Source organism: Epinephelus fuscoguttatus, linkage group LG5 (genome assembly GCF_011397635.1).
Source record: "Epinephelus fuscoguttatus linkage group LG5, E.fuscoguttatus.final_Chr_v1".
Classification (NCBI taxonomy): Eukaryota; Metazoa; Chordata; class Actinopteri; order Perciformes; family Serranidae; genus Epinephelus; species Epinephelus fuscoguttatus.
The window spans coordinates 14,323,024-14,350,852 of NC_064756.1; the positions used below are offsets into that span (position 1 = coordinate 14,323,024).

The 27,829-nt window shown below is 41.6% G+C and overlaps 1 protein-coding gene across 2 annotated transcripts in view; it reads right to left on the reverse strand.

Annotated features, from left to right (window-relative positions):
- Window positions 1–5,454: 5,454 nt before the first annotated feature.
- Window positions 5,455–27,829, reverse strand: part of si (sucrase-isomaltase (alpha-glucosidase)) — a 115,238-nt gene continuing 92,863 nt past the window's right edge. For both annotated transcript variants that reach the window (XM_049576191.1, XM_049576192.1), the window contains exons 41-48: window positions 21,463–21,611; window positions 20,556–20,640; window positions 20,356–20,412; window positions 18,439–18,563; window positions 17,956–18,044; window positions 13,677–13,726; window positions 11,025–11,195; window positions 5,455–6,620 (exon numbers count right to left, since the gene is read on the reverse strand). In XM_049576191.1, coding sequence (XP_049432148.1) covers window positions 6,543–6,620; window positions 11,025–11,195; window positions 13,677–13,726; window positions 17,956–18,044; window positions 18,439–18,563; window positions 20,356–20,412; window positions 20,556–20,640; window positions 21,463–21,611 — 804 coding nt within the window. In that variant the 3' untranslated portion in view covers window positions 5,455–6,542. The remainder of the gene's footprint in view (window positions 6,621–11,024; window positions 11,196–13,676; window positions 13,727–17,955; window positions 18,045–18,438; window positions 18,564–20,355; window positions 20,413–20,555; window positions 20,641–21,462; window positions 21,612–27,829) is intronic.

Here is a 27,829-nt window from a genome sequence, read left to right on the forward strand (position 1 = left end):
TCTGCAGATTTATGCTTTTTTGCTTTTGCCTTTGCCTTTTGATGCTGATCTGAATGAAAATCATTTATCATCTGTGTCATTGTCGCACCTTTATATGTGCCTTTTGTCTTAAACGTTCCCCTTAGATGATTCAGTCATGTCTTTAATCAAGTATGTCTGATGCACAATTGTCTCTGCTTTGATCCTCTCGGTTTATACAGTCAATCATATTATCAGTGTTGGGCTGGGTTGTTAATGTCAATAATTTATGTATCTTACTATCACAACAAGCCGCTCGCAGCCTGCCCGTGCGAAATATCATTAATCTCAATGTGATTTAACTAGCCTTAAAATCAGGCAGCAGAGTGGAAAAAGTGCAAACAATAACAGACACAAGTGTCGTTACTCTGTCAGCAGCTTAACATTTCTGTACAAGATCTTCATCTGCAACTTGGAGTTTGTAACAAAAGGAGAAAAGTGGCATTTCAGCCAGATATTTATGTATGATAGTGGAGGAGGTAGAGGCAAAAAAAAACCATCCTGTTTACTTCAAAGGCGGGCTGACAAATAAGGATGAAATGAAAGAATGGGATGAGAATGCCAAGAAATGGCAGACGTAAATCAGCCGAGGGGGTGCGAAATACAAAGTAAGTTAACGATTTTAAAGAAGATTTCTTTGAAAAGGTTTTTTTTTTTTTTTCGCCTATGGCTCCTTTTGCACCCCCCGCTGTCGGGGGAGGGAGAATCTCTCTTTGAATAGCCTCCCCTGAGGTTTCCTCTTCTTTCTTTTGTCTGTCTTCTGTTTAAGGATTTCGGGAGGATTTTCATTTTGTTGTCAGTCTAGGTCAGGAACCACCTTTAATGCAGTGCAGGAACACTAGTTAGCATAGTGGGCTCCCAGGGGGCAGGTATGTGTGACTTGCTGGTGTGCATGGCTGCCCTTAATGAGTGGCAGATTAGTAAAGGTTAGAGGAAAATTGCATAGCTGGAGCACGGAATGCTTCATGATGAACGGTTTTTACACTGTGTGTCTGTGTGCGTGTGTTAGTGGGAGCGTGGGTGTGTGTCAAATGGTGAAAATGGCTGTGAGGATCTGGTCAGGTGGGGTGCTTCTGAGCTGTCCCGTTGCTGTATTAACAAAATGACAGGATGACAGAAAATGGTGTGTGTGTGTGTGTGTGTGTGAGAGAGAGAGAGAGAAAGACAAGGAGACTTTTACAGTCTACATTTGCATGATTTTTCTCTTACCTATATGACAGGGTAAGGGCGCAATTAGGAGTTTTTGCTCGCTCTGCGTGACTCATATTTTCAGGATGCAGCCTGTTTCTTCAAAAAAGAATATTGACATGTAGAATTCATGCAGGTGGCAGCTTACGCACAAAAAGGTTTTACTATATGACTGTTACATAAGCATGCACACAGATACACAGAACCAACAATCGCCCAACGCTCAATCATTTCAGTTAATATATGTAACCCGTAAAGGTGACTTTTATGTTGCATGGCTCCTCCTAGTTCATATTAAAGGCACGTGCACAAAGTCAAGCAATAACTGATACACACTAACATGCACAAGGATACACAAGTATATCAACACATGTTCACGCATACACACACACACACACGCACACACACGTCACATCTGACAGTCTTTGAAGTTGTCAAAGTGTTTTCCCTCTTTCTCTCATGTTGTTTTATCTCTTTGTTTCCCCCTTCATCTGTGACACACTTGTATCTGTCAGTCACCCTGGTAACAAAGACACATTGTTACTGCAGCTCATTTAAAAGCATGTCGTCTGGTAAGATGGGTTCCCTTTCAGAAAGTCAGAGAAAAACACATTGATCTATGGACAATAAGATATAAATGAGACTTTCTGTGAAAAGTGTTGGGCCACATTATTTCACTGTGAGGAAAGACGGAACATTTTTTAATGTATTACTTGGAAGAGTTTGTCAGTCTCATCAATGAACTCATCAGTCATGTGAAAATCATGTTTCATATCTAGTTTTAAAGGTGTAATTTGAAAGAAATGACCAGATCTGAAAACATTATTATGAAGAGAATGTGAAGACAGTTTTCACATTGTGTCAAAGACGTCACTGTTTTGTGTTGCAGAGATATTTCCTGAAATGAGCATGCTAATACTACTCGCACCTCGAAAGGCAATAGTGAGTCACTGTAGTGTCCAGTCTGCTCTCAGTCCAACATGAGATGCAGAAGTAGAGCTGACCCAAGGGCTTGTCAGTCATATTGAATATACAGTCCCCAGTTAGCAGCACACACTGCAAATTATTTCCAGAAAGTTACAATATGTAACTGTAATATTTCATGATAAATTACGTTATTATCACCTGGAAGGCTACAACTGTGATATATTTACTGTATTCAGAATTTTATTGTAAAATTCATGCAGGTAAATATAGTAATTTTACAGAAGTACACTGCTTAATCACAGTACTATATGGAGTTTACCTGTAAAGTTACAGTTAAATACTGTTATGCCACAGTAATGTAAGGGGCTTTAACTGTGGGGTTACAATTGAATATAGTAATTTTACAGGAGCATACTGCTAAATCACAGTAATATGTAGACATAACTACTGTGAGATCACAGTTATAGAGCTGTCGTTTCACAATCATTTACAGTAAAAATGATACCGTAACATACTGTGAAAGTGATGCAACTAGTAGCCTGTAGCAAGCAATGATGTAAACTGCAGGGCAGTGCCACATGTGAACATTAACAGGTAGCAGTTTTATGTTGGCCAGCTCTGAGTCTCAGCAGTTTGGCTGAATGTTCTTGTCCTGTGTTTCCTCAGCAATTACGCCGATGCAGTACAAAGCAGGCTTCCGAAGCGATTAATGAGTTCCCACTTATTTACCACCAACTACATTTCTCAGTGGTCCTACATGCCAACAGGAGAGTAAAATTATAATTATAAAGGACTCATAAAGGCTATATTGACTGTGTTTATTAGCGTTATTTTAATTGTACAATGAAAGTCATGGATAATACAAAGTGAAGACATAAATGATATATTTGTTCATCCTTGTAAAGTGAACAGCCGTGTCAGCCTTGATGGACACATCTGCAGCAGCTGGCCCTGCCCCTTTGGCCGCTGCAAGCGCCTGCTGGAGTTGCTGCCAGGCAGCACGATGCCAGCGACCTGAGCGACTGCTAGCGCTCATGACACTTTTGGTGTGAATGCACAGTCAGGCTTTCCTCATTTGCACATTGAGGGGCAGAGAGGAGAGCACTCTCTGCCCTATGCTTTCCACGGAGACATGTGGAAGATGCTTTCCATGTAGGCCCGAGGAAAGGCAGTCTACTGCAACTGGAAATAAAGTTTTCTTTGACTAAAGTGTTCCTGACTGAATTGCCATTGATATTTAATAACTGATGACTGTCAATTGGATTGTATGGACCCAGTAACAGACAAGCAAAATGCTGCCCCCTATTCCTTGCTGTTAATGCTTTATAGCAGTATAGTTGTATGCATAAGTGCTGTTTTTTTTTTCTAGGTATACCAATTTTCTCTTCCAGTCTTTGTTGTTATCTGCTTACTTTTAACACACTCTCACATGCCACAGCTGTTTCAGGTCAAATTTTGTCATAGGCTACAGATTACACTCATATATTTAGACACTAATTCATGCATAAAGAAAGATTTCTTCCTCAAAACGTTTGAGCCAAAAACACATCCAAGCATGTGAGATCCTCTTTATGTCAAAGAAGAAAGCCAGATTTGACTGCTCCATGCTGTTGTCTGTTGAGGTAGTTTATACATGTTTTTGACAGAAGAAGAAGAAAAAAATCACAGGAACAATTTCTTATGATGATAATGTCAGGGGGGCATTCATTATCAAGTTTCTTTCTCCAGCAAGATTAGAGATGTAATATTGTTTTTTCTTATAACAATTGATAAAACCTGAATCCACTAGTGTAGAAATGTGGAGGAACAGATAAAAGATTGTTTCAGAGTTTTCTCTCCTCTCCTCTTCGATTTCTTCCACCAGCAGTGTTATGACTTCGGTATGAATCCAGGAAAAATGCCTAGACAGATCACCTGCTCAATTAGTCCTGCTGGCACTCGTGGGTGGCTGGCTTTGTTTTCAAAAGTCAAAACAGAGAACTTTTTCTTTTCAAAATCACATATTACCTGAAGACAGGGACTGGAATGAATCATCACAAATCTAAACTTTTCAGACAACAATCACAGAAATGCAGAGACACACACACAGACACCACATCCACCATCCAGCGGTGAACCCCCCTGTATGTTTCTATCCGTACAGTGGCGATTAGAGTGGAAATCAATTTGAGGTGCCCATGGCTAAATTGATATCATTACATTTACTGCAGGCTGAATAATGGATGACTGTGTCATTATATGGGGAAGTAATGGGACGAGACAAAGCACAGGTAGACAGCTCGCCGCAGGTGAGAGCTATAATTTGTGTCTGGTTTCTGGCACAACCATACATGTCCAGATGCATATGTGCAACAGTGGGATCACGCAAGTGCTCATGCATACTGAACTTTGCCAACGGCTCGAAATGTGTTTAAAAATTTAAGCTGCACATAATAACCCCATTTTCGTCATTGTCACTCTGTTGGCGACTGGTGTGCTGCAGGGAATCGATCAAGGCATCATGTGTCTCCGGAATCAAAGCATTTCCAAATTATCAAAAGCAGACTTTTTGAGATGTTGCATGTGTTTCCTTCCACCGGTCATTAGCTCTGGCTGGCTGTCATTTTATTATAAACACCTGTTCACTCGTTTTGCACAGCAGTTGGTTGCCTACTGATGCTTCTGTGTGGTGAAAAAAGGGCCAGAACAATTTCATAAAATTACTCCCTCTGCAGGTAATGTGTTGTGGACACAAATAAGGTTAACAAATCTTTTCTCCAACAGCAAATAGATACTGTGACAATAACTGCAGTTGGATAAAATATTCTCAAAGTCTAGAATGTATTACATGTAGTGTAACATTACATTATTCTATTTACTCCCTAAGGGCCCAGACACATCACACTGACATCTAAAAACTAGTTTTGTCTGAGGACTGTTATGTCGTCTGTGTCTTGGCCAACACCTGAACACATCGCAAAGACAACAGCCAACGGCAAACAAGCACTCACATTCTGCACCTGCGTGAGAGGAAATAACTCTTCATATCTGCAGTCTGTATTGATTATTCACAAAGGGAAACCAAAAGACAAGCAGGACGGATTCAAGGCACTAATTAGCCAGTTTGCACATTAACAACACAACCCAGTGCTGAAAGAACAAATTATATTTACCTTGTGCTTGCGAACAGTAACACAAACATTACAAACTGTTTCTGCTAAAGAGCTCAGTGGCTAAAAATATTATCTTGAGACTCAGAAAACAGCAAGCACATCCAAAAGCAATAAATACTGGGTGCCGGACAGAAGATCAAATACAAAAACAGGTCTGCGCACCAGAAACTGCTATTTTAGGAGATTTTAATCGTATCACATGTGATGTTTCAGGCACCAGGCCTTCATCAGACATGAACAAGATAAGGAGACAAACCTCTACAGCCAATGGTGGTCACCCAACAGATCATGTGATTTGATCATGTGACACTGTTTTAAAAATATAATCTTACCAAATATAACAAGTTTGTTTCCATCTCACACCCATCTGACTTCAGTCGTTTATTTGTGCACTGAGGTGAACTGCCAGTCAGATTCATTTTATTTACTGACGGGCTCTGCTGTCTACAACACCAATCCAACATGTTAATTCGGCAGAAAAAAGGCTAACAATGCAAGGCTGGTGCCAGTGCTTTGGATACGCCGCCAAAACTAGGGTGACAGACATTCGCCAATGACAAAGCACTGACCAGTAGCTGATGGCTTGGTGTGTCAGGGCCCTAACAGTGACTAGCATGGGTGCAAGAAACAGCTTTCACAATAGCAACTGGTTCTATTTTCTGAAGTTGTTTGTAACACAAAAGTATTGTTTACATTCACTGTTACTCACCAAAATTTATTCTATTTGTCTTTAAGGTCAAATAAACATGTTGAATACATATCCTTCAATATAAAACACTTGCAAAGCCGAACATTTATAATCCTTACTGGCTTGCACTCTTCTTCCTTCCTGGCTTTGTTGGGTGCAGTCTGACTTTAAGTCCCACTTACCACCCTGTTTATCACTGGGATAGTATTAAACTATTGACAGGACTTGATATTTTAAGTTTTGAACTGATTGAAACACAACACAGTTACCATCCAAAGATATTTATTGTAAAAATATGTCATATATTGGTCTTGATTCTGCCTGTACTCAATCTGATGTAATGTTACTGAAGGTTTAATGGCACAGCAATGTAAAAAAAAATGCTTTAGTTTGGTTGTGACATGAAACCAAATATAGCATTTACAGGTCGGCTCATCAGTGAAGAGAGGAGTACATTGAAATGATGTCATGTTCAAAAAACATTGCATTTACTTTCCACCATAATGGACCATTATGCACAGGTATATTAATTATTAACCAGTAAAAACACAAAAACTGCACTCTGTTGATCAGGCGCCGGTTGTCCAACTCATGGAGAAAGGCTGATCCACACGAACAGACTTTAAAGTAGCATCTACAATCAGCTCCTACAGACACAAGAAAAACAATATGAGCATAAGTATGCACGTTTTTGAGAAACCATTTCAGTATTTTCTCAAATATTGTATCGACAGACATGGAATTCAAGAGACTCTTCTGAAAAGATTCTTTTGAAAAATATAAAAATAAACCGTCAGAGAAAAAGAGGCAGAGATTCTTGACTGTTTAAACCCATGGCTTCTTGACCTCCCCTGTCACATCTGTTTTACTTCTGTTACCTGTTTTTATGTTGTTGTGAAGGCCATGTATAAGTAATGTATGTAAAAAATGTATGTGCAGGAGAGGGATGGAACGTACTGTACATAGAAAAGAGACTAAGTAATTTCTGAGTTTATGGTTTGCTGTCTATACTGGCCCCATTTCCCAAGACATGCAAGTTGGGTGAAATAGTGACTCTCAGGGTGCTTTCAAACCTGCCCTGTGTGGTTCGGTGCAATCAAACTGAGGTTTGTTTGCCCCCAAAGTGTGGCTACTTCCGGCAGGGGTGAACACAGCAATCGCATTCGGGTGTGCACCAATGGAGCCAGACAGAGACCACCTCTTCAAGAAGGTCCTGGTTACAACCAAACTCTGGTGCGGTTTGTTTGTGGTAAGAACGTGTTCCGACCTCGATCCAAACCAACTGGGTTAAACATGAGCATGTTACAGTCCTGGAGGATTATTAATGTGCACCTCCTCCTGTACTGCCTTAATATGCACATTCAGCACATCCAATGCATCAAAACATTGTTTTCTAGTTGGAGCCGCGCCTCGTTTTCAAACTGTATGGTTTGACTAAAATGAACAATGACAGCAATGTAGTCCACGATGAGCAGCGCTAAAATCAACCTGCGTAGTTGTCCCTCCATTGTGACATTAGAAAGTGTCACATTCATCTTGCAAGTGTACTCTTCTTCAACGTTTTGTTCAATTCCTGGATTTTTCCCACATGGAAATTCTGACCAATCAAGAGCAGCTTTCTCACGCAAGGCATTTTATCTGGTCTGCTTGTAAATGCTGCCGTGAGAACACGAACCAACTCTAGGCAATTGTACAATTCTTTAACAAAATTAGTCCCTGATTCAGACCAAAGCAAGACAACTCTAGGTCTGAAAGCACCCTAAATTGCCTGTAGGGATGGATGTTAGTGTAAATAGCTGCCTGTCTATACACTTAACATGTTAGCCTAAGAAAGACTTGTGGCTTGCCCAGTGCATTCTGCATGAGCTAACCACCCTGCAACCCTGAGCAGCATAAGCAGGCACATATAACAGATAGATAAATGCAACATGCTTCTTGTTTTGTAACTTCCTTCACATCTTAAGTCTACTAAATGTGACAAATGTGTGGAAATGTACAGAACTGGTTTACAAGAATCCAATTCCATTTATGTCATATAAACAGCATGGGTCCCCAGAAAAGTTACACAAGCCCGGGCTTGTACATGTGATGTTATATTGTAAATGACAGTATGAATAGATTCAGAACAAAACGTCTTGTACCAGACAGAAATAGCTTTCCCACCTCACTGTATTTAAATGACACAGTGCCAGCTGCTTACTGCTTCTTTCAAGTTGTTACCCTATCAGACAATACTTAAGGAGATGAATGGATTGTCTCGCACTGAAAAACCACTTATTATCATGCGCATACTGTGTCATCCTCGTTCCCTCTCTCTCCTTCCTCTCTGACCCCCCCCCCCCCCACTGCCCAGCTTTCATTCTTCCTGTTTATCTCTTTCACCTCTCTATTTCTCTCTCCATCTGTTTTCTGTGATGCATTCTCTCTCTCTCTTTACTGCTCTCTGTCCTTCCTTCTCTCCTTTCCAAAGATGGACTGTCTTTCTGTCTTTTCATTATTCTCTACCCACCCTTGCATCCCCAACACACACACACACACACAGACACACACACACACTGGCAAAATCCTTCTGTCATTCTGACTTTCTTCATCTGCAATTCTTGCCGTCTCTTCTTGCCTCTCCCTGTCCGTCTTCTCCAAGAACAGTATAAATCAAAGGCTTCCGGGCTTTTTCACCTACAATTATTTATGGAGCTGCTGTAGCTATCATTTTCATGCTCCCGATAAGTGCACTGAGTACAGTACACAACCTCGACAGGAATATTTTATCACAAGCCATATGAGGAGAGGGAACATATGCTGTCTTCTTAAACTTGGCCTTGTCTTTCCGTTGTCTCCTGCATCACATAGTCAGACTTTAAACCTCCATGTCACCCATCCTCCACCCCAAACACTTTAAATATTTTTCATGTTGTACTCTTTTTAAGTTTCTCCTTGTATGTTATAAGCTTTTCAGGATTCGTATGCCTACCCTCTCTGAATAAACTAGCAATGACCTGAGCTCAGGCCCTGTTTTGGTAAACATCCACCTTGCTGAAGTGTCCTTGTGGAAACACTGAAACTCTTCTAGCAGAACGCTGTTGTTGTCCTTGACCCTCGGATCTTACAGAGGAGATTGACTCGTAGACACTTCAGGAATTTCCTTGGGTTGACAATATGCCAGTGTCCTACTCTCATAGTGACGACTAAAGACGGCACTCTGGACAAATGAATCACCATGTAGCAAGTACCGTGACAGGCCATGTGGCTTGGCCTTGTGTACAGAGCACCTTCTGATTCTCTATCACATTTCTTGCCGCTGAACCACTGGAGCAGATGATGGAGTGAGCAAGAGGAAATGACAATCATTTTACATGAGCAGCTTTAACATCGCTGTCCTGAGTCAAGTCTTCAGCTCTGTGTTCATTACAAAACAACAGTGTCAGGGGGAATGCAGAGTTGATTACAGCTATTAGATGACAAAGTGCGGCACAGCAGGGGTTGGGTTGGGAACCTGAGGTTGTTTTTTTTTATGTCTTGTTTTGTTTGTTATAGTGACAGTTTTTGACTGGCAGGGAAATGCTCAATCAGCATGAAGGCAGGGGTGTGTTTATGAACAGTGTGCATGTGATGATGAAACATGCTGACTGAGCTACTGTAGTATTATGTAAAGTGAAGTATTAAATGCAATGACACTGTATGCATGTTATACAGTGATTAATATGTTTATTATGGGGTTATTAGAGCAGAAATGTGGCTGAGTGCACTTGTGGGTTGCAGCTGAATATGTGTGTGCTTGTATACACATTAGTTTATACAAAGTTTTCCATCCCAGAGGCGGATGCCTCAGTCTGGTATTTATGTTCTTAATGATCAGTGAATAAGACTATGCAACAACAACAACAACAAAAAAAAAGTTATTGAATAACAATGTCTAAAGTCGATTTTAAGCAAATGCTGCGAGGCACTTTCACTGTGAATTGGAAAATAGAAACATTTTTCAGTTTTTCTGTGGTTTTAAAGCTGCATTATGATGTCATTTATTTAATTTACCATTAAATAAAAACATTAAAAAAACAAGTAAATTGCAAACACCACATATTTTCAGTCAGTTGTTGTCTGCAACTGTGTGCACAAATAAAACCAAAAACAGCCAGACACTGACATCTGTCTTCACAGATAGGTTTGGTGAGGTTGGCCAGCCGTCTGCTGAGATGTGCTTATCATGATGAGCCTGGTTCAAAATGGCGCAAAGATTGAAGCAATACCTCCAGAATATTTTGATGTTGCGTTCACAAAAATTAATGCAAATTCAGCCAATCCCTGTGTGTAATCTCCGGGACCTTGCAATTTTGTCCAATCATCCCCACTTGACTGCTAATATGACTGTTTTAAACTGGTGAAATCTCGTTTCATCGTTGAGCTGTGTGCAGCGTAATGATTCGCTCAGCCCCTCCTTGCCCCTCTCTCTTGGTTTATTATGAGACTACTGCTGCAGGACCATAAGCTCTACATCAGTTAATGGTGTAACGACAGAGTTGAGAGATTTGGGTGTCGCTGTGAGATTGTTGGGACTGTTTAATGGTTTGGTGTTGGATGTTAGCCGCTGCTGCTGCTGTGTTAGCTCGTGCTAACTGGGCAGAGAGCAGGAGAAAGTGAAGATGACACTTGAGCGCAGTTTCTAATGTTAATGGTGTAACGATAAAGTTGAGCCATTTTGGTGTCGCTGTAAGATTTTTTGGACTGTTTAATAGCTCGGTGTTGGATGTTAGCCGTCGCTGCTGTGTTAGCTCTTGAAGATGATCTTTTGGCGCTATGTTGAACGGCAGCAACAGATGATCGGTGCTGATCAGCTGTCAGCCCCTAACCCCCTCCCCATCACAAATAGATTAGCTGCTCTGAATTCAGGCAGTTCAGGCCTCAACTATCTCAAAACCAGCCCACAAAATCCTGGAGGGATTAATTAACATCTCACTATATTGAACCTATATGAAAACTCAGGTGTTATGTGTATTAGTGCTATGTATTAATTAAATACAGATACACAGACAACTACGACTACAATTACTGACCTCAGTCTCAACGTTGTGCTGTGGGGTCAGTGGATGCACCGTTCCAGCTTCATCTATCAGGGTCACCCCAGTGATCCTAACACTTCCTGCACCCCAAATCTTCACCTCACCCAGAATCAACCGGTTCTCGGGGGTAAGGCCATTGTGGACGACATAACTGGTCAAGTTGTTCTGGTGGTGGAAGTGCAGGAGATAGAGGGGGGGAAACAAAAAGACAGGGTTATTTGAAGTAGACACAAGAAATCATGCACTTGATTCATATTAAGTAATATCTATTCTGCTTAATGCCTCATCTCTTTACTGAGTGAGATTTAACATTTGAGTATCTTTCTCCATATCGTTGGTTTTATATCCACCATATTACAATTTTTACTCCATGCTTTGCTTTAAGTAGATAATCTTCTGCAGGGAGAGTTTGATTGTCTGAATAGTTTTACATCCATGCTTTTATTATGCTCATGGTGTGAGAGACACACACACGGATGTCTAAGGTCGCTGATTATCAATGAACCGAAGTACTGACAGCCCCTTAAGAAATAGGGAAGAGTAAAATGTTCTCACTTTGAAAAAAAAAAAGAAAAAGAACTCACAGTGAAGGTCCAGAACTCAAATGGAGCTACGGGAAGCCACACAAACACACTCACACACACACACACACACACACACACACACACATCTACATTCAGATAGCCATCCAAAGTGGCATACGATCTGCTAATCTGCCAGGCAGCACTGGCCTCATTGCCCAACTTATCCTCATCTTCTCACATCTGCCTGTTCACACATACACCATGCACATGCACACACAAGAGCGCATTCAATCACAAAAACACACACACTTACGCTCTACCCTCTCCCTCTCTCTGTTCTCCCTTTGGCTGTCAGACAGTGTGCCTGTTTTATCGCTGTGTGAAATTGCTTTGGAATGAGCCTGATGGTAGGCAGAGGACAGCCACAGATGTTTGGCCATGGTAGCTCTATGTGGGTATGTGTATACTGTAGATGTGTGCATATATGTGTGTGTGCGCGCGTTTGTGATTAAGCATGTGCTCATTAATGTGTGTCTGTGTGTGTGATTGTGAGCCTTTGCCTGGCTAAGAAGCAAATAGGGCCGGGTTAGTCCCATTAGTCCCAGTGATTAGGGGGTTTCTGTCATGTCTGACTCAAAATGTGATCAAACTGTGGCCTGGTAAACACTCTCTTCTCTGAAATTAGCCATAAGACTTTTGCACATACAACACAAACTCTTAGGGCTCTCGTTTTTGTGCAGCAGAGGCGCAAACACAGGCAATTTTATGTTTGTTGTTCTTTATGCATCTGTTTTTTTAACTGATTGGTAATGTCATGGTTCCACATAAAAAAGCATGTGCCAAGGTCTGTGGGGTGACACAGCTGAGGCTGTATCGATCGGGTTGCATGGTGCAATTTTGGTACCCATTTTGGCATTAAATTGCACATTAATGTCCTGCCTCTAAGACCAGCTCTTTGTACAAATGCAAGCACACAGAGCAATGTTTGTGGCTTTATCAGGCAGATCTTTTTAGGCACTTTAGTGTACCTTTGTCGTTGCACCCCTTGCCATGTTCCACCATGTAGATGGAGCACATATTATTGTTAATGGTGGATGGTGGCTGCAGCTATTCAGTCTACTAAAGGAAGCATCTGTGGATGAGCATCACTCAGTTTTAACCACACTGAAAGCTGTACTTTAACACACCTTTAAATCAGTACAAGCTGAAAAAAGTGGAACATACAAGAAAGAGGTTTTTTTTTTTTTTTTTGTCATTTTGGAATCACTGTTTGTGCTTTTGCCAACTAAAGCCACAAAATTGCTATTTGTGTTTGTGATAAGAGGCTGCCTGAGCAGGCAGAAATATAAGTGCAATTTTGTGCCAAAACAAGTACCAGAAGCGCCCTGGATGATCTGCATAAACACAACCACAGCTGCTCCACTCTAACCACCTCCGCAAGAGCACGGTCTCTTGGAGCCATGCAAGTACCACACAGGTGTGTGCACAACAAAAGCCTAGCACCTGATGACGGTGACACTGTGACTTCATTAGGGCTGTCGGCTTGGTGATGGCGCAAAACAAAAGGCTTTAAACTCTTACTGTTAAATTTGGAATGTCCCAACCAACATTTGTATGTGAGGGCCATGTGCGTAGTGAATGGGCTGATAAATGGGCCCTACATAGGACTGTCCGCAGGTTCCATATTGGCTCCATCCCAATTTCCAATAGAAGTGGGTTTACTCAAGTGGGTTATGCTAGGGCTACCTGGGTTCCAAGTGGGCCAGAAATCTAAGGCCTCTAAGGCAATAACTGATAACTGCTATTATCAACTGATTTGTCAACAGGGGCATGTGTATGTCATGACTTTGAAACAGGTGTCAAAAGGAGATTTTTTTTTACAGTGAGAACTTTTTCTGAGCCAAAATCGGGTAATAGCTGAATTCAAATCACTACCTCAGAGTATGAAATAAATCTGTACTAATGGCTTCCAACAGTTAGCCAGTGACACCTGCCTACCACAGCCCATGATATGGCATGGCATGGTAAAGCATGAGCTTATTCTCCAGCTCGCTGCATTAATAACAATAATGAAAAAAAAAAAAAAAAAAAGACGTGACATGTACTTGGCCCTTGAACTCACCGGTGTGGCTTCGAAGGAGGTCAGCAGATATTGCCCTTGCTCGACTGTGTCTGAGGAGAGAAAACGAGAGTGAATTACATACAGAGCGAGGCATGGAGACGAAGGAGGCAGAGGGAAAATTGGTGTGTGACTACCTAAATAAATGACAGAGATCGGGCACAAGTGAATAAATGAGGGATTGTATGGATGTGTGGGTTTCATTTGAAATAAATACCACCTGATGAGGTGCATGAATGAGTGAAGGTTTGCTTATAAGACTGAATGAAACTTAGAGTAGCTGCCTGGCAGAGTAAGTGGATGGATGAGTTAATACCATACAGTACTGACTCACTAATCATCCACGCATTGACTCATCACACAGCATTACGTCAACTTATTACTGGTTGATTAAATGATCAAATAATGGAATTGGGGTAGTGAAATAAATAATTGAGTAGCTATGCTGCTTAACCATATGAAAGGCTGAATAATTAATTGGCTGCATGGTCGAGTGAACATCGGACTGCTTGAATGAAACTGATGAGTGAGTAACTAGTGCGCAGATGAGCCAGCCTGACTGACAGCAGAGTGAACAGCTAACCCTCTGAAGTGAAACTCAAACATGCAGAACTCAAGAAAAGCAGATAATACAGGTAAGCAGGCGCTGCAGCGAGAGGCAGAGCAAACAAGAAAGACATAGGGAGGCTACGCCGCAGACAGACAGGGAGACGCAGAAGAGAGGAGCGAGGGAGCAGATAAAAGAGGAGTGATGGAGAGCATATCTCCAGGCAGCGACATGGGGAATTACTGTAATAGTTTCTGTCACTCCCCTTCTCTGTCATCCCTCGTTCTCTCTCTCTCTATCTTTCCCTCTCTTCTTTGTCCCAACACAAACACGCCTTTCACAGAGGAGTGCATCTTCTCACAGAAGCACTTCAGAGACGGATTCTGTTCGTATATCAGTGTGTGTGTCTGTGTGTGACGAGTGAGGGAGTGCAGAGAAGACTGTTGTAGTTGTCTGTGTGGATCTGATGGTATGAATGAAGGAATTCATATTCAGTTAAAAAAAATACTGTACATGAGTGTAAGACTGGGCTGTAGGCATTCATGTGGATCTTCCTTTCCTGATTTCCAAAACTTTTCCTATATCAGGTGTGTCAAACTCATTTTAGTTCATGGACCTTATTCAGCCGTATTTGATCTTAAGTGGGCCGGACCAGTAAAACCACTGTATGATAACCTTGAAATAATGACAACCTTCACATTTTTCATTTTCTTTTAGTGAAATGGACAAGTACATTTTAAAAACATTTATCTATTTATGAACAGATGATGAACAGCCTGTGATATCTTAAGGAAAAAAGCGCAATTTCAACAGTTTTTCCACATTCAGTCAGTCTACGACTCGCTGTCATTACATTTTTCCATACGTTTCCATACATCAATCAATCAAATCAGTTGATTTACAACCAAAGAAACCAACTGCAACTGAAGTATTTTAAAAAAACAAGGTTGCAGTAATACTATTAACTTTCCTCACAACATTTAATCAATATTTGGAAAATTTAACAACTGTATTACCCTTTAGATGTTACTTGATTTTTCCAGATTTTATGTTACTGCCAGGCGCTCCGATTACAGAAAGACTGGCAAGGCTTGATTTTTCAAAGATTAGTGTTGCACTGACAACACCTGGCCAGTTGGTGGCAAGGTATAGCATGATGCACTAGGGTCCACTGCAGTGACTTGAATGCAACTTTAACATCTAAACCCTGCATATACAATAACATGGCTTTTAAATAGCTTTCCACTGCAGTGTTCACCATTTATGAAAGGGTTAAATTTGACCACAGAAAGTACTTACTGTATTCTAAGAGAACTGTAATCTGGTCAGGGTGTAAAAGCCTCTGAAGCAGCATTTTTCATGAAGTAGGATACTCATATAACTTGCTCATGAAAGCTGCACCTCTTAGCCTTCACAACTGCTTCAGTGTTAGGTGTACAAAGCCATCTAGTAGGCCGGATTGGACCGTTTGGAGGGCTGGTTCTGGCCCTCAGGTCACATGTTTGACACCCCTGTTCTTTATGGAAACTATTGCAAATTATAACTGCTGCCTCACAACAGTTTGGTCACTTTCATCCAACAAAATTAGTTTGTTCTTAATTTGAAGGCTCAACAGAGGTGAAGCTATATATAAATGGACTTGTAGCGTGTGTGTTAAAGACTGCCAGCTGCTGTTCAGGGTCAGCTACATCATGGTATTTGGTCCAATTCTTTGTCACATGAGCTTCCAGCCTTTTTTGTGTATCACAATGGGCTCCTGACAGCATATCATAAATCTTGATGTTACCTGTTCCTTTATTTTCCCCTCAGAGGTGTTTGGGGCTACATTTTGTTTTGCAAAGCAAATATTTGCAATCAACAAGCTTAAGAGCATACAGTCATGCTGGGGGCTCTGTGACGTTGCACTTACTTAGCTTCAAGCACAGCAATGCTTGGAGCTAAATGCTAACGTAAGCATGCTTACATGCTCACAATGACAACATGCTGATATTAAGCAGGTATCCTAACATTTACTAATCAGTAATAAAAACAGAGTATCACCAATACAGTAAAGTACTCAGTACAGCCGAGCCTGATGGTAATGTCAGTACCTTTCTAGTTATCAATCAATCAATCAATTTTATTTATGAAGCCCAATTTCACAAATCATAATTTGCCTCAGAGAGCTTTACAGCATACGACATCCCTCTTTCCTTTGGACCCAGATAGATTTTTTGACGTGCAATTAACACACACACATTCTGGAATTGTGACCTTCAGCCCACCCCGTACTTTGGACAATCAGGAAGCAATGCAGCAGTAACGTTGTGGATGGCAAGCAGTAACAAACCTCCATGAGAAGAAATGGATAAAGAAAGGGGTCTCTTGAATTGCAAGTTCAGCTTCAAAGCTCTGCCACATGGTTCTCTCCACAAGTTATTTGCATTTACTGTTGGTGTGAACTGAGTTACCACAGAAGTACATTGAGTCTCAAATACCACTTGGTGGCCAACCACACAGCTGATGCAGAGAGCCCTCTGACCCCTCACCAAAAGCAGACCACACTGGATACTTTGCACCAGAGACACCTGGACAACTCTACAAGCAACAAACTTTCACCAGCAGTCTAGCTAAATGGGTGGCTACAGCTTGCAGGCTGGTTGACATCCTGGAGGACGTAGGTCTGCTTGAAATAATTTGCATTACATCCGACGACTGCACGTATGAACTGCCTTCGAGAGCCACTACTGTAACCAAGAAACAACTTCTATGAAGATGAGGAAGCTAAAGTGGAGGAGACGCTGGGACAGAGAAACATGGTTGCTCTCATCTGAGACTATTTGACTTCTCTCAGTAATCACAGTTATCTCGGGGTCACAGCACATTATTTTGACCCACAGTGGGAACTTTGGTCACATGCTTCACCTGGTTTAAAGACAGGCACTTTGCCTATGCATGTAACAACCACAACTAGCCAGGCAGTGGGACAGTGTACATAAAATCAGCACACTGACCACTGATAGTGCACGCAACATGGCTGTAGCGGCCAGGCAGCTCCAGTTCGAGCATACGCCTTGCATTGCACATAGCATCCAACAAGCCATCAGTTTCTCTACAGAACAGTCAGTTTGACAAGTGTGCTTGTTGGGCTTAAATTTGCCATGGTATGTTTTAGCATATGTTTTGAGCATGCAGTACCTTTGAGGTTATTCTGCAGAATATTCTTGACAGTATTTGTCATTGTCCTGGATTGTTGCAATAATAATATAAACACACATTTGCATAAAGTGAGCATATTTGTCCACTCCCATGTTGATTAGAGAATTAGAAACTTGAAAAGTATCCCTATTAAGGTGCATTCAGAACAGATAAAAAATGTGTGATTAATTTGCGATTAATCGCGAGCTAACTAAGGACAATCATGCAATTAATCACAATTAAATACATTAATCAACTGACAGCCCTACTAAAAATCAAAACGTGTTTGTGCATGACAGCCTGTCTACCATCTATCCTCCCTTATAATGCAATGTCTTATAGTCAAGATATTAGCATGTATCACCTTCAGGAAATTACCTGCACTAACTCTTTTGAGGGAAAAGTAATTATCATTAATAATCAGCCCATAAATACAGATGTAAAAACATTGAAATGATTTCCTATTCTGTGGGTGTGTGTGTGTGTGTGTGTGTGTGTGTGTGTGTGTGTGTGTGTGTGGGTGGATGGGTGGATGTTCAAGGGTGACCTTTCACTTACCTATTCCTTCTCCATTGTCCCAGAAGAACGATCCTTGAGCAGTTCCTGTGTCGCTCAGGGCAACGATCAGTCCTAGAGGATTTTTGCGACTGAAACAAAATGGGTAGAGAGGGTTATGGCAGATTGCTAAAGGACAACATCTATTTATACCTGCTGCTGAGGACAAATACATTAACATTCCTGCTGGGGGGGATCCACCTGATCTCACCTCTGCCGGAGCACTCATCACCCTCCAACTGTCTCTCCCTCTCATTCTCACTGCCTCTTTCTCTAACTCACATTGATGATCATAGATGGTATTCATTTTGATGAGTGCTGGTCATACAAAAAAAAGTGCCCCCCTTTCCCCAGCATTCTATCTCGTGTGCAGGCGTTGACACACAAACAGATGGAAAACACACACACTTCACACTTAACACCCAGGATGCTGACTTATAGCTGTGTGCTGTCATGATGTATCAGCCATGATGTGTGTGCCCTTACCTGTAGTACGTGGTGTTCTCTGGTTTCTGCCAGGGTAAGATATACCCCCCTCTGATATGAAGGTTTATATGGTCCAATGGTGTGGGCATGTTGACCATTTGCCCACGCACTCCAACATATTTGGCCTGATGAAAGCAGCAACAATTGAATACTATTAAAATAATTTAAAATAATTTAAATACTATAGGTAATAAACTTTGATTAATTTTATTCAGTAATTCTTTTGTAGGAATTTGGCAATGTTGTGCCAGTAAATCACACAACACTCAGTATAAAGTTTTTTGGTGGGCGGGGCTTAGCTGGAGACAAAACAGTTCTCCACCTACATTAGATACCACAAGCTAGCAAGTTTTGTTGGCTTGTTTTAGACAACGGAGGAAGATGATGCCAGTGGTGCATTAAGAAATACTGAGTGTCGGAGCGCACTCTGGCACAAACTAGATCATTCATAATTCCGGAGTGATGTCGGAATGTATCGTTCAGTTATCCACAGCACCCAATCTCGGCGCTCTGTCTGGTGTGACAAAGCAGCAGAGTGCCGAGCAGAACGTTCATTAATTCATATAGAAATATAACACTGTGTTTCTTCGATCAACAGGACTCTCGTTTTAAAGTAGAGTGTCAGACTGAATTTACAAACGCACAATGTCAGGTCACTCGCTCTCCGGGACCGCGAGTTTTACTTGAATAAGTAAACGCTGACCAACGGGACCAGTCTGGCTGACCTGTATGTCCTCACTCAGTGGATGGATGATGTCACAGCAAGCTTTGTGTTTTATAACTATGTAGCTAATGCACTAAAATGTTAGCATTATGGAGAAATCCAACATTCCTCTTAATACCTCCCCAGTTTCTGATGAGGTGGACATGATACCCCTTAATACACATAACATTATTCATCCCTACAACAGGAAATACTTTCTGTCTAACCTGATATGAAGTGAGCACTGCTCATGTGAGCATTTTTGCTGATCGCCTCCGTCCAGTCCTTTCGTCTTATCACATTTAACTATAGTCTTCGTTTTTGTTGGTGGACAGTAACACAACAAGAGAACATTGTAAGACTCCTATGTAGCCTACAGCTCTGTGGTGGCGAGTCATGTTTCGCCTCCAGCTAACAAACTGATGTCATTGTGACGCTGGCACTAAAAGGGTCTATATATGACATCTATAAGGGCTACATCTGAAACATTTTGGTACTTTATCACAGGCCGAAAGACTTCTTTGCAAACATCTTTCTGCCAGAATTTTCCACTTTGTCCTTGGCCCTTTTTCTAACAGCCTGCACCTCTCTGTGTGCTGAATGGACAGGTTTAATGGAGGCAACCGCTCCTCTCTACCACCCCATGTCCCCCCGTTTAAATTGTTGTTTCTTGAGTTTTGTTTGGCTTTATGATGCTGTCTAACAGATGGGGAGTCCCCTAGCTAGAAAGAGACAGAGCGATTGGATGTTTGTTTTTGTCATCAAGGCGCCTTCTGCCGTTGTTGAGCTGCAGCTCTGTAATGATGTTGTCAAAGATGTCTCTTGTTAATATTGTCATTTGGGTTTTTGTTGTAGATGTGGTCTTGTTGTGGTCTGTCTACGTGTTAATTTCTCTAAGAATCATTTGTAGAACTAATTACACATTATAATACCTCATAGACGCAGTGCTTTGCATCTTCAAGATAAAATGTTACACATAATTTCAGATGTTGTGCGTACACTAATCAGCCAGTCAGATGCGTTATCTCTTTCAATAATAGATAGTGTAATTATTCTTCAGTGTTATCTACTGTACTGGTGCACCAGGGATGTGCTTGAATGTGTAGGTGCATTTTCATGGCGTGCAATGCCTTCGATAAGACTGGGCAGGCTTTGGATTCAGTAAAAACGTTGCTTTTCAAATTGTTTTCTGGTTGTTATGGACTTGAACTCACCGTGTGGTAGTCATACCAGCGTGCATTAGGAACATAGCCATCCACACTCGTGGCTCCCTGTCAATCACAAAGTCAGTTAATCAAGAGAGGGAGTCCAAGCAAAAGGAAGATAAATATAGGCAGATTACATGATGAAAAGTTGCATATGTGATATCTTTTTAAAGTAAAAGAGCACGTAAAGCAGGAGTTTGTGTGTATACCTGGTCGAGGGCAGGGGTGATGAGTAGAGCAGATCCCCAGAGGAATTGCTTGTATATGTCCCATGTGGTTTTATCATCCACAAACCTGTGATACAGCAGCACAGACGCCATTAAACCTGACTGAAAAGAAAAACGTTCCTAACGCTCTCTCCTGTGTCCTCAGCCCAGACGACTGTTCAAGTACTCATTCAGAATTCAATGGTTTGAAGATGCAAGCCAAATATCCCTGCCAGACTCATCCTGCCAGCTCCTTAAATACCATCTGTGACTTTATAAGAGTCTCTTAAAATGAATAAATATGTTGTTTTTTTTCATACAGTTCCACAAATTCACATCTGGGAGCTGCCAAGTATAGCCACAGTCAACTACGGCTGGCCTCCACACAGTCTCAGTGGGATTGAGACAGAAAGTGCCTTGCTCAAGGGCTTCTTAATGGCGGTTGCTGCGGCAGGGACAGCACTGCTCTGTTAAGTTTTTTAAATGAGAAAAAATCACGAACCAGGTTGTTTAACTTCACTGCAACATTTATGGATATGTTTCATTTTTAAATCTCCCATTCAAGTTAACATCTGTAGCTGATAAGGGAGGCTTTGTTGGTAACATTTCAACTAGTTAAAAATGAGTTGGGCATTAAAACAGTGGTGCAGAAAACGTGTTAGAGCACTTAAATAAAAGATCTGCTTAAATTGGTTTTTAGTCCACCACATGTGATATTCTGCATGCTAATGAGAAGCAGCGTGGTATAAAATCTGGTTATCTTGCCAGCGAATCAAGAAAAGATCCATCCTGGTAATAACTAGATGATTTCATTAAGTGGTTACTAGTAATGCTCAAGCTATGATGTTAGCAGAAAAGATAAGACCTGTGTGTGTGTGTGTGTGTGTGTGTGTGTGTGTGTTGTGCTTACTCGTGCAAGAGAGGTCTAACTACTGTGCTTCCTTCGGTATGAGCCTCAAACATCAGTGTGTACAGGTAGGGCAGGAGGGTGTAACGGATGTTCAGGACGTCACGGGATGCCTCTGCGAAGGCGGCATCCCAAGCAACAGGATCTTGTCTCTGAAAGGAAAAGAGTATAGAAGTGTTGATTATGGACGGGTAAATGATAAGCATATTAAAATCTAAATGTGTCTTCATTATTTATTATGACAACTGTGTGTTGAAAGAGGGTTTTGACTTTTTTGCCTTGTGAACTTTTCACTTATTTTGTAGCTCACAATTGACCGTTTGCTAAGCCGAAAACTACTCTGGATCTAGATCAATCCAGCATCAATGTCAATGTCCTTGTGTTTTGGCTTTTTGCTGTAAAATGTGTAAAATATAACCTATCAACACACTGTTTTCATGTAAATTGATTTGTAAATTCATCCCAGCTACATCAGCTGATCTCAAACAGCCCAATCAACTGGTGGAGCAGCTGATTGATGGAAGGGAGTCAGCTGATAGATCACATGATTCCTTTCTATGCAACCAATTGGCAAATCTCATTCAGGGCGCCCTATTTAAACTGCTCTGGCCTGCCGACTGTTGCTGCTTCCTCTACAAGCTGCTTTGCAACCCGCCTCCACCCCAGCTCCTCCTTTTCATGCTGTGTCTGACTTATCAATGTCATTTCTGTTTGTCATTGATGCTGCTCTGTTCTGTTCCCAGGGGGTCTTTGCTGCTGCTCTCCCTGCCTTAAGCTTTCCATACAGGCGCATGGAAGGGCAGGGAGGTGTGCTCTCACTGCCTTATGCTTTCTATGTAGACACGTGGAAGAGGTGTTCTGTGTAGGCTTCGGAAAGGCAGAGCGGCCCCAGAACATACCGCCAAATATAATAATGCGAATGGAAATAAAGTTTTCTTTGACTTATGTGTTCCTGACTGAAGTGGGTTTTACGAATGCATGGAAACCCGCTAAAAATAGGCTATAGACTCCTTTCCCATTACCAGTACACGAGAGCTGGGTGTAGACAAGTATGCCTTTCAGTTTGTTTTGGGGGTTTTTTGTTTGTTTTTTCCTGATGTGTAACATTTGACATAAAGATCGCACAAGATTACAGGTTAGTAAACAGCAGAAAGCAGCATGGAGGCCAGTGAAATTGTTACCCTGGTTACTTCCTTTTGGCTGATTTTAAAGAACTACTTTGATGGACACAGATGGTATTGTTATTGCACTGGAAAACAGACTCAATGTATTCCCTGAATAATTCTGTTTATCAGGTGATCCCCGCATTGACGGTTGTCCATAGGTGGACAACCTGCTTTAGAGAATGCAAAAATATAAAAAGTAAAAATACCTGTACAACACCCACTGACTGAGATTGTTTACTTGTAGCAAGAGACAAGTGCTCAGTGTTTGAGTAAACAGATTCACTGTTTCAATAGATGTACATTTCAAAAGCTCTGTCTATGGTTCATTTCTCTCAGTTACAAGCACAGATACACACAGACGTGCAGGGCTCTGCAGGAAAAAGCCAGCGGAGTATGAATGTATTACTATTACATTTGTCCATGAAATAAATGTACATTTACACACAGCTGCCTCTCTCTTATCTTGTCACTGTGTTTCAAGAGTTGACTCTTTCCTGTTTGGATTTCACAACATGCTGAAAATGAATAACTTTAAAATGTTAGCGGGCATGAAAAGAGACTGACGGGAGCACTTGCTACTTTGCAGCATGCCAGAAATACTCAATGGCCTGCATGCATTTACACTGATAAATGATGCCCAAAGTACTCTGCCCCACACTCTACTGACATTTACCTCATTTTTAATTGGCAACAAGCGTAACGTCCCCTTAAGAGACAAGGACGGAAAACGAGGACACGGTGTACTGTCATTTTGTAGATATGGGCCAATCTAAATGTATTAGCTCATTTTCTGGAACTGTAGTGAGGACAATCATCAGTCTGGTCAAGTACACACACACACACACACACACACACACACACACACACACACACTGAGGATCATGAAGATTTTCAGCTGAAGCGTGTCATCACCATATGCTCCTCCCTATGATACCGTGTGTGTAGTGGGTACCGCATTTGCATAATTACAACTGTGTGTATGCATGTGTTTGCACAGCTTCTCTCAGTGTGTTATGCAGTTAAGTGTAAATCTGTGTGTACGTGTCTCCTGTCTTTCAATTTACAAAGGAAAAAAACACAAGATATTATCATAAAATCATCACAGAGAGCAATAAAAATGACAGACATTTTCTTCCCAGCTGCAATTTAGCTGGGTCAGATTTGATAATAGTTATTAACTGTCGCCCAATGGTTACTAAGTACAGGCCTAACAGCACACGATTGAATACAGAACATTTCCATTATCTTATGACCTGAGGAGTTTACCAGATTATCATTTAATTTTCTCAGGAAATTTACAAGATTGTAATTACCTGGAAACCCAGGAGTTCTTCTACCAGCCTCCCTTTTTAGTAACCCTGCTTTTGCACCCTCATGCCTTACAATCAGATTTGTTCAGAAGTAATTATCATGGTAAGTTGTGGGTGTGTGTGTGCGTGTAAGAAAGAGATAGAAAGAGTGAGACTGATCAAATGAATTTGTATGAGCGAGTATGAGCTTGCGTAGCTTTCACAATTAGAGAGAGGACAGATACAGTCGGAGGTCAAGGGTACGGTTTCACTACCCAACCTGAACTGAATGAGTCCAGAGAAAGTTTCATGTTTCGGGGCCGGCTTTGGTTCTGCTGCGTAGAGCTTCAGGCTCAAGTCAATTTTGGTTATTTTGAAATGTAATCTATTAATACATCCCTCTCTTTTTTCCTCTCATCTCAGTGCCAGTCATCTGTATCCATGTGTGTCATGTGTGGCCTGTAGATACTCAACAACTGGGTAAAGGGGAATTTATTTGTATCCCAAATGATTTAGTGAAGGACGATGCATTTTAGAAACATTCTGACCTTGTTGCAATCACTGATAAATATGACACTGGCTACATACAGCATAGAGATTGCAATGCTATTCTAACACAGCAAGAGAACATATTATCTCTGCAAAGACACCATTGACATTACTGTTGCCGATCAGAAATGGATGAACACAGACAACAACTTTGTCGACTGGCCACAGTGAAATTGCAAGAACCCACATTTTTATTTCGTCCACACTGCAAGAACAGGAACAATAGTGTTTTTTAGAGGGAGTTCAAGTATCTCAGGGTCTTGTTCATGAGTGAGGGTAGAATGGAGCGTGAGACGGATCGGCAGTTTGGCGCAGCATCTATGGTGATGCAGGTGTTGTGCCATGCAATTGTGTTGAAGTGAGAGCTGAGCTGGAAGGCGAAGCTTTTGATTTATTGGTCCATCTACATCCCAACCCCTCACCTATGGTCATGAGCTCTGGGTAGTGACCAAAAGAATGAGGTCGCGGATACAAGTGGCCAAAATGAGTTTCCTCCGTGGGGTGGCTGGGCTCAGCCTTAGAGATAGGGTAAGGAGCTCGGACATCCGGTGGGAGCTTGGAGTAGAGCCGCTGCTCCTTCACATTGAAAGTGGTCAGTTGAGGTGGTCTGTACATCTGATCAGGATGCCTCCTGGGCGCTTCCCATTAGAGGTGTTCCGGGCACGTCTCACTGGTAGGAGGCCCTGGGGCAGACCCAGAACATGCTGGAGGGATTACATATCTCATTTGGCCTGGGAATGCATCGGGGGGGGAAGCGTTGCTGGGGAGAGGGACATCTGGAATACTTTGCTAAGCCTGCTGCCCCTGCGACACGGCTTTGGATAAGCGGTTGAAAAAGGATTGTAGATGTTTTGAGAGACTTTGTAGTTCCTATTTCAGAGTAGGTACTCTCCCAGCACAGGAGGAACCTTGAGTCGTGTAGGTGTACGGTGATCAATCAAACACAGCCAGTGCAGCTCTGGCAAGTGCCATTTTGAAAAACCCATAGGCCATGTAAAAAAAAAAAAAACTGAGGATGCAAAACACAAACAGCAGCTCTTAACAAAAATAATAGACCAACAGTTAAGTCAAGGTTTTACTGAGCATAAATGTGATGTGATTTTAAAATGTAATACGATTTTGACTCATCAAAACAAAAGTGAAGTTACTATGCAAACTGCTAGCTGGCTTACAGTGTGTCACTTCAGCGGTCCTACTGTCTGTGTGAATGCTAACAGAAAAAAAGCCCTTGAAGAACCGGGGGTGGGGGGATCAAACCCCGGGGTGGGGAAGCCCTTCTGTGCAGAGTTTGCATGTTCTCCCCATGTCAGCGTGGGTTTTCTCAGGGTACTCCAGCTTCCTCCCACAGTCCAAAGACATGCAGGTTAATTGGTGACTCTAAATTGTCCGTAGGTGTGAATGTGAGTGTGAATGGTTGTCTGTCTCTATGTGTCAGCCCTGCGATAGTCTGATGACCTGTCCAGGGTGTACCCTGCCTCTTACCCAATGTCAGCTGGGATAGGCTCCAGCCCCTCCGCGACCCCCAACAGGATAAGCAGTTACGGAAAATGAATGAATGAATGAATGAGATTACATGCTAAGCAAATGTGGAAATGTCTACTGACATGGACTGACGGTCATTGTTAGGTCTGCTTCATGGCCATTCCTTTCCATTGTGATACACTAAACTCAAGAAATACCAATGTTAAAAAAAGAATACAGTAATAAAAGCTGTATGGTAGGACATAGCTGTATGGTAACTGATCAAGGATCAAATATGACTGCTGCTCTTGCACGATACTGTCACCTGGACTGCGAGAACTGTATCAGTGCTCAGTCCTGCCTTCGATAAGGCAGAACTCAAACTATGTCTCAAGAGTTGCAGAATGTTTGTTGGCAGCTTATGCACCAGAAAAATACAGTATGTGAAGTAAACAGGTGTGATTAAACAGGTGACATGTAGTTTAGCACTGTGTTCCCCCCCTGCATTTAATCAAGGCAGTCAGATTTGTGAAAAGCTGGATAGTCGTGGGATTGGTTGCGGCATTAATGATGCGTTGCCTCATGTTTGGAATTCATTCATTCATTCATCTTCTAACCGCTTCATCCTCTTGAGGGTCGCGGGGGGGCTGGAGCCTATCCCAGCTGACATCGGGATAGAGACAAACAACCATTCACACTCACATTCACACCTATGGACAATTTAGAGTTATCAATTAACCTAGTCCCCAATCTGCATGTCTTTGGACTGTGGGAGGAAGCCGGAGTGCCCGGAGAGAACCCACACTGACACGGGGAGAACATGCAAACTCCACACAGAAGGGCTCCCACGCCCGGGATCGAACCGGCAACCCTCTTGCTGTGAGGTGAGAGTGCTAACCACCACACCACCGTGCCGCCCATGTTTGGAATTTCCTGTAGGAATTTCTTCATTCTATCACAAAGCTCAGAAGTAAGTTGAGTTTCCTGCTCTCATTAATGTTGATGTTGTGCCCTGTACTGTCATTCTGCCCCTTTCTTTCAAAAGCAAAGCAGTAAGTTTTTAGTTTCAACTTTGCATGTGATGACTAGTTACCTCTGCCAAGGAGGTTATGTTTTCGCTGGCGTTGGTCTGTTTGTCTGTTTGTTTGTCTGCAAAATAACTAAAAAAATTATGAACGGATTTTGATGAAAGGTGAATAATGGGACAAGGAACAGATGATAAAATTTTGGTGGTGATTGGTTGAAGCAAAGTGGATAAAATAATAAATAAAGTCTATCGTCTGACAGCCTCAGCAGCAATTCCAATTTCTAAAGATGGTGAAAATAGCGCCATCTGGTGGCCAGAAAGCACATCTCGTTGTACTTGTTAAATATTGCTGTAATTCTAAAGTTGAAATTAATGTTCTGTGTTGGAAAAAAAAGTGAAAAATACAAAAAAAACCATATTATATTCTGTGTTGGTACAAAATAAAAACTAAATAAATACACCACAGTGTTTCCATGGTGAAGGCATATATAACCTAATAATGATAGTGATGCAAATAACCTAATTGTGATGCAGGCTACAAAATCTGATGCAGAGGGGGAGGGGATATCACCTACTTGGCGGAGGTCTGCACTCTGAGTGCTTTTCTAGCACATAGTCATGTATCTGACTATTGGTCAGATTGAAGACATCACCTTGCGCTCAGGGTTTTTCACAGTTATTTTTTAGGTTTTAAAAACTAACAAAAAGACGAAAAACAAAAGATAAAATCTAATAATATTTTATGATAATTATTTTAAAAGAAATCAGGAATCAATTTATGCTCCTGCAGTGAGTAGGTATTAGTTGATCGATGTATTTGTGGGATGTGGACATGAATAAATAAGGGCATCTGCAATAACCAAAATTATATTTTATTG